This window comes from Aspergillus pseudonomiae (genome assembly GCF_009193645.1).
Source record: "Aspergillus pseudonomiae strain CBS 119388 unplaced genomic scaffold BDV37scaffold_2, whole genome shotgun sequence".
In the NCBI taxonomy this organism is placed as follows: Eukaryota; Fungi; Ascomycota; class Eurotiomycetes; order Eurotiales; family Aspergillaceae; genus Aspergillus; species Aspergillus pseudonomiae.
In genome coordinates this window covers 940,281-947,089 of record NW_022475994.1, presented here as the reverse complement: position 1 = coordinate 947,089, position 6,809 = coordinate 940,281, and the positions used below count along the sequence as shown (strand labels likewise).

Here is a 6,809-nt window from a genome sequence, read left to right as displayed (position 1 = left end):
TTTTTTTTTTAAACCTCTCTTGGATTACGAGCTGAAAAGAGTCTCATTTGACGTATAAAATCTCTTTAGCAGTATCGGTGACCCTCGATGCTGCCACCAAATCTCAAACTCATCACAACCCCGCCTGAAACCATTCCCCAGTAGGGCGCAGAAAAGGCCCGCAAAAATGGACCACGACGACGATCTTACCGACATGGTTTTCACTCCACCACTTTCAACACGCTCAGGTGGTCGAAAGCGAAGGGCAAGTCAAACGCCGCAGGAAACCCTGCGACAATTTTGGAATCAGTTTAATTCGAAATTCCCGGGGAGAGTCTATACTGTACTCCCCGATAATCCTTACGCACGTACCAAAGCAGAGAGGGTACCGAAAGGTGTTATCCAGGGCCAAGATGCGGGCAAATCCTATGAGGAAGCCCGAAAAGAATGTCGGCGGGCTGTCGATCGCATTGTGAAAGAGTGCGAGCGACTGAACCAGAAATATACAGATCCGCATTTCGATATAGAAGTTGATCTCAAGTCAGGAAAGAGGAACTGCCTGGATACGCTCGAGGAGGAAAATATGGAGATGCGCCCAAGGGGTGTGAAGCGGGTGACAGTAAGTTATGCAGTACATGCCGCTGCGATCGAAAGGTAGCTGTGATCTGACAGGCGGTTTTAGGAAATATTTGAGAAACCACGGTTCTTTGTGAATGGACCAACTGCTTCCGACGTGCGCCAAGGTCGCGATGGTGATTGTTGGTTCATGGCTGCCCTCTGCACAATGGGCAATAAAAATGGTTTGATTGAGCAGATTTGCGTAGCCCGGGATGAGAAAATCGGTGTCTATGGGTTTGTCTTCTATCGAGGTACGTCATATCTTCTGTCAATCATTTGCTGATGTGAACGACACTGACACTTTTCAGATGGTGAATGGCAACAATGTATTGTGGATGACAAATTGTACCTGCGAGCGGCCGACTACGATGAATCAGTAGATGAGCGACCAATCTGGGACGATATCAATCGGGCTGATACAGAAGAAGAGTATCGCAAGGTCTGGCAGACTGGATCGCGAGCTCTGTACTTCGCCCGGTGTGTAGATGACAACGAAACTTGGCTGCCATTGCTTGAAAAGGCTTATGCAAAAGCCCATGGAGATTTCTCAGCCATTGAAGGCGGTTTTGTAGGGTCAGTGATTTTGTTCCCTATCTAAGGATCCTATGGGAAACTGACATTGCGCAGGGAGGCTATTGAAGACTTAACTGGCGGCGTTACTTCCGAGATCTTGTCGAGCAGCATCCTAGACAAAGACAGGTTCTGGGAGGAAGAGCTTATGAAAGTGAACAAAGAGTTCCTCTTTGGTTGTGGTACCGGTCTGTTCTCTAACTGGCTGGACCCGAAGTATCGCGGCCCTCCAAGAGACAGGAAGGGTATATCCGAGAACCATTCGTACTCCATTATGGAGGCAAAGGAAATTGATGGAGAGCGCTTGCTTCGTCTAAGGTAATCTATCCGAGATTATGACACTGCATCCCTAGCTGATCAACCTAGGAACCCTTGGGGTAAGAAAGAATGGACTGGCGCATGGAGTGATGGGTCAGAGCAATGGACACCTGAGTGGATGGAAAAACTAGGACATAAATTCGGTAACGATGGTGTATGGTTCCTCGAATCTGGCATACTACTGGACGCATGCTAAACAACATATGTCACAGTTCTTCTGGATCTCCTATAACGACCTTCTGAAAAAGTATCAGCACTTCGATCGCACCCGTCTATTTGGGCCCGAATGGTCGATCGCACAACAATGGACTACCGTGAATGTGCCATGGTCTGCCGACTACCACAGCACTAAATTCATGGTGAACGTGACGCAAGCAGGCCCAGTAGTCCTTGTCCTCTCCCAAGTAAGCTCCTGCACCCAGGCTGCATTGGTTCACATGGCTTGCAAGAAACCCCGCTAACATGAAAAAGTTGGACGCGCGCTACTTCAGGGGACTAGCTGGTGAATACGGCTTCGTCCTTAAGTTCCGGGTGCAAAAGGAAGGTGAAGATGACTACATGGTGCGCAGCCAAAGCAGCCACCTGATCAGTCGATCCGTGAACGCAGAAGTCGATCTCGAGCCTGGCCGCTACCATGTACTGATGAAAGTCACGGCGTACAGAAACGGCGAGATGGAATCGACCGAGGAAGCGGTAAGCCGTTTAGCACCGATCAAGCGAGAGAAACTCGTCCAAATCGGTCTCTCCTACGATCTGGCACACGCCAAGGGAATGGTAACCGAGTCAGAGGATGAGAAGCGGGCACGCGAGGAACTCGAAAATCGTCGCAAGGCAGCAGAGAGACAGAAGCAGATCGAGGCTACCAGGAAAAAGTTGCAAAAAGAATGGATTCGGGAACAGAAGATGACTGCCCGGAAACAGAGAATGACAGAGAGGCTCTCTGCAAGAAACAATAGCAACGCTGTTAGAAACAAAGCCATCGAGCAGATTCTCACTGACGGCCCGGTACAGTCTCCGGTAGAACTGGGCGGCGGTTCAGGTGATGGCTTTGGTACAAAGCATACAAGGAATGGCAGTGTGCCGATCATCCAGTGCAACGGGGTTCATGTTTCCGAAGCCGAGATCACCGGGAAAGGACAGCCAGGACAGTCGACTCTAGACTCCACGTACTCAAGTCTCTCGTCGTACCATGAAGACCTGGACATGTTGGAGGGATTCGAGTTTGATCCTGACCTTGATATGCCCCCTGAAGAGCCAGCAGAGCCGAAGCCTGCACACTTGATATCCAATGGCTGTCTGGAGGAGACCACCAGTGACCCTTGGAATGCCGTATGTGTCGTAGGCTTGCGGGTCTACTCCAAAGATCCACAGTTGTCGCTTGAAGTATTCCGTTCCGTATCTGAGGGAGACACTGGTGCGGCGCTTGATATGGACGATCCCCTGAAGAGTGCATCCTTTAGTCGACTGGAAACCAACTAATTCTATGATCTTGGGTAATCAAAATCGGGATTTTTCTTTGGCGTCTTAGCGATTGATAGCAATGGTGTTTCCCGAGTCGAGCCACCACGTGAATAGATTGTTATTTTAGCTCTTCGACCATTCATTTTTCATCATCATCATTATCATCATCTCATTGCCATATTTTGCCAGTAATAATTCAATAGCATCAGCAGGTCATGAAACCAGGCGATTAACTTCCCATACCCAAGGACAACTTCTTCAACCCCGTTAAACAAATATAGCGCAAAAGAGGCCCTGCGAAGGCTAGGACAACAAAATGAAAAGAAAAGTAAACAAGCATCATCTGAACGCCCTCTATGATAAGTTGAACCTCGTTAAGATTTCAGGATGTTCCTTGAATTCGGGGCTTTTAACCATATCCTGCATCGGGGCCAAGTCACGTTCCTCAAGTGCACCCGGCTTGCCAGGCTCAGGTTTGGAGCCATCATACACTCCAGCCAGGAAGTGCATGAAGGCTTTCAGGTACTGGACAATTTTTCCTTCAGGTACATCCCTCAGCACCTCTGACAGGATACCGGGTGCGTAGTAGGGGAGAATGGCGGTACCATCTTCAATGCCGTTTACACTCAGTCCCTTCACCAAATCCGTTTTTGCAGAAGATGGCAAATTCGAAAAAGCAGTCCGAAACTGCTCTGCCTGTGCCCTGGTCTCCACTCGTCCCATACAAAGAAGTCGAAGAAGCGCACGGTCTTCTGAGTTGCTGGTAGATAGTGAAGCGAACCCATCGGCCGCCAAAATATCAGCACGGTAAGCCAGATACTTGTCGTAGCATTCAGGCCAGTCGGGGCTTTCCATCTTGCGATATTCATCCAAGAGCTCGATCGTCTTCATGTAGTGACTGAATATCGGTTGCGTCATCACAATGCATCCGCGCGGGTCACTATGCGCAGCAGCCCCTCCCACGTCCAGAAACGTTACCATAGCCTTGATATTGAATGCTTCGTGAAGCTTCTGGCAATCATTCAGAGCAAGCATGCTGTGCGGGACTGTTTCCCCCTGGACTATTTGCGAAATATCAAGTTTCGCGCCGATCTTCAGGCTCTGGACGATATTGTTTTTCCTGACTTGGTCTGTGACGGTTTCCAACGCAGGCACTAACCCCCTCTCCACGGCTTTGAGTAGCACTTCCCCGTGATTCTTTTCCGGGATTCCCACCTCCTCAGCAAGAGCCTTGTCCTTCCCGATATCGTCAATGGCAATTGCAACAATAAGAGCATAGATATCATCTGGTTCATGCAATCGAGAGAGAAAGAACCACCGCAGATCCTTGAAAGAGTCCCGCTGGAGCTTCCTGTTATTTTGGCCACTTGTGAACGTCTCATATTCCCCCGCAATGACCCATTTGACGGCCAACATGCTGGTTAGTGTTCGGTTCACTTCGTGGAAATCCTCCCCGAAGATTCTCTGTGATGGTGTCCACTCCCAATTCCTCGTTGCACCGGATTCCACGGTGGGACTTGCATTCTTTAGATGATTGAGCTCAGCCTTAAAGGCATTTTTTAAGAGATCGAGGAACTGATCGTCTGAGATGTCGAAAAACTTGTCCTGTTTAACAACATCAACAAGAGACTCTTGTGGGTCGGCCATACTGAACAATATCTTGAGGTAATCCTCTCTGCATGAATTGGTTCAAAAATAAAATAAAATAAAACGGGTTCAGCACCACAATAAATAGACGAACGAACCGGGACGCCTTGGGAGAAGAGGCTGAGCTGATATAGAGGGTCATTGCCCAGCCGGAGGCTAGCGTATTTTTCACAGGCGAATAAACCCTGAGAAGAGGCGCTGCTTAGGGGTAACAAGGTTCTAGGAAGATTCCAAGAGCGATCGGCAAGGGGCATGAAAACCAGAAGAATGCAAGTCCCCTTGTGTGCATACAACGGAGAGTGAGTTACATCATCCCGTTTTATTAAGTCATTCCCCTGGTCCCATCCATGGAACAGGACTCTTATCACAACAACAACGTCCATTATTTCTATTCTGGTATATAACAGTTGCACCCTCCGCCATCCTTTATGGCCTGTTGAAAGTAATACTCGTGTCGAAAGAAAGTTCCCGCGACCGCTCGTTCGGTCCGAACTTCCTCTGTATACGAGACATGCAGCGATGCACTGCGCATTGCTATCCCTTCGCCTGTCACACGACGTCTTTGATTCGGTTTTTACAAGAGCACGAGACTCGTCTCATCTTCCTGTCTCAGTCATTCAGTTCCCGTAGGTAACAACGGATACATATCCTCAAAGTAAGCAACCCGTAACCCCCAACATCAATGACCCGAGACTAACCAAAGACCCAGTATCACACAACCACCGTCCCCACCTCAAAACCATACAAAGTAATCATCCATCTACCACCGGGCTCTTTATTCATGGACTCTAGTCCGGTACCACACCATAAAACCACCGAAACCGTTTTAATCCAGACACCGCAATCGTAACAATCAATTGTCGTCCAGGTCTGAGAAATTCAATCCCCAGCCCCACGAAAGAACCCGCGCACCACTACCACTATTCAACCCTCAACTGGGTCCAGCCGAACCTCCAGCCCGTGCACGTAGGCACCCTAGGCATCCACATCGGCGGCTCTTGAGAATCAATGCTAGCGCTTACAGAAGCACAGATGATCAATGCAGTAGCAGCGATCGAGCCGGTCCGTGATTGGACGGCGCTAATCGAGTGCTGCGCCCGATGTTATCAATCAGCATCAACAACCACAGTTAGTAGTAGTCGTACCGTGGCGAGGGCCTCCCCACAGGATTTGCTCACCTTGCTTGACGCGCGAAAAGGGGTATTTTTAGCTACTCCAAAAACAATATTTTGATGCGTTCTCATCACCGCTCCTCTCTATACTTCGATCGCCTGGGAAGAATGGACCGGAATTGTTTCCCGAGTATCTTACTAGACTGCGATATCCGGGTCCGGGAGACAACCTGCTGACTCTGGGGGAGTTGTACGATGACGATGAAGAGAGGAAAATGGCGATGAACGGGCCTTTTCCGAATACGAACTCTCGGGGGCCTCGTACTCAACCTAATTGTGGTTCTGGTCCGGAGCCGAATACCCTCCTGGTCGTGGCAAGACCCTCTTGACGATGGGCGCCGTGTGGTTTAGATTACTGCGGTGGCCGTGCGAGGTGGCTTCCACTTTGCCGCAGTCGGCCCACTGAAAAGCTACAAGTGACTTTACCCTGGGGATGACTCGTCGTTGGCAAAGATGGGTGATTGTCTCATGTTTACATACGGTGACCATGAGGCAAGGCGAACTGTTCCCTGCGCTCAGTCCTACGCCGACAGGGTCATGGTATAGTCGATATCATGCGTCAGACATGCTTCTGGGGTCACGAGAAGGCTTTGAGAAGCAAGTCGCGCAGCGTGAAGTCCCTTCTGAGACGTGGTCTGCCGCTGGACAGAGCAGTGCTATGAGTGGTGGATAATATGTTGCAGAAGGGGAATCGCGGGACATGCTAACCAACAAACCAACCCAATGATAGTTGAGATCCTGAGAAGTGAGATCAAAGGCGCCAAAGAGCGATTGAGACGGTAAAAACAAGATAGCAAGAAAGGGAAACAGCAAAAAGAGATGCGAATGCTCCCACGCGGATTTGAACCGCGGACCTCATGATTACTAGTCATGCGCTCTACCAACTGAGCCATAGGAGCTCTTCTTGGAAAGGTTAGTTTATTAAGCATATACAATCTACTTTGCTACAGATGGGAATTTTATCACGTCGCCTTAGCATCATGTTTTGTGCAATTATTACTTGAAGCACAGGCCGCGGCCGAAGAACCACCTTACCCTTATTCT

The 6,809-nt window shown here is 49.3% G+C and overlaps 2 protein-coding genes and 1 non-coding gene across 3 annotated transcripts; 1 reads left to right on the top strand and 2 right to left on the bottom strand.

Annotated features, from left to right (window-relative positions):
* The first annotated feature begins 11 nt into the window (after window positions 1–11).
* Window positions 12–3,132, top strand: BDV37DRAFT_82906 (calpain-like protein). Its single transcript, XM_032091295.1, has 7 exons — window positions 12–598; window positions 662–848; window positions 906–1,170; window positions 1,225–1,485; window positions 1,534–1,639; window positions 1,698–1,889; window positions 1,957–3,132. Exons 1-7 carry the CDS (start codon window positions 167–169, stop codon window positions 2,962–2,964), a joined length of 2,451 nt encoding a protein of 816 aa, XP_031947060.1. The 5' UTR covers window positions 12–166; the 3' UTR covers window positions 2,965–3,132.
* BDV37DRAFT_82907 (uncharacterized protein) lies at window positions 3,133–4,800 on the bottom strand. Its single transcript, XM_032091296.1, has one exon. It carries the CDS (start codon window positions 4,591–4,593, stop codon window positions 3,301–3,303), a length of 1,293 nt encoding a protein of 430 aa, XP_031947059.1. The 5' UTR covers window positions 4,594–4,800; the 3' UTR covers window positions 3,133–3,300.
* A 1,791-nt stretch (window positions 4,801–6,591) lies between these two features.
* BDV37DRAFT_t14 lies at window positions 6,592–6,664 on the bottom strand. The gene has a single exon. It is a non-coding gene; the product is annotated as a tRNA-Thr (tRNA).
* Window positions 6,665–6,809: the final 145 nt, after the last annotated feature.

Bases quoted from the DNA above. Each gene is read 5' to 3' on its own strand.
- BDV37DRAFT_82906 (XM_032091295.1), top strand. From the start codon at position 167: ATGGACCACGACGACGATCTTACCGACATGGTTTTCACTCCACCACTT. The intron at 849-905 runs GTACGTCATATC...GACACTTTTCAG, and splicing joins TGGGTTTGTCTTCTATCGAG to ATGGTGAATGGCAACAATGT. The intron at 1,640-1,697 runs GTATGGTTCCTC...CATATGTCACAG, and splicing joins ATAAATTCGGTAACGATGGT to TTCTTCTGGATCTCCTATAA.
- BDV37DRAFT_82907 (XM_032091296.1), bottom strand. From the start codon at position 4,593: ATGGCCGACCCACAAGAGTCTCTTGTTGATGTTGTTAAACAGGACAAG.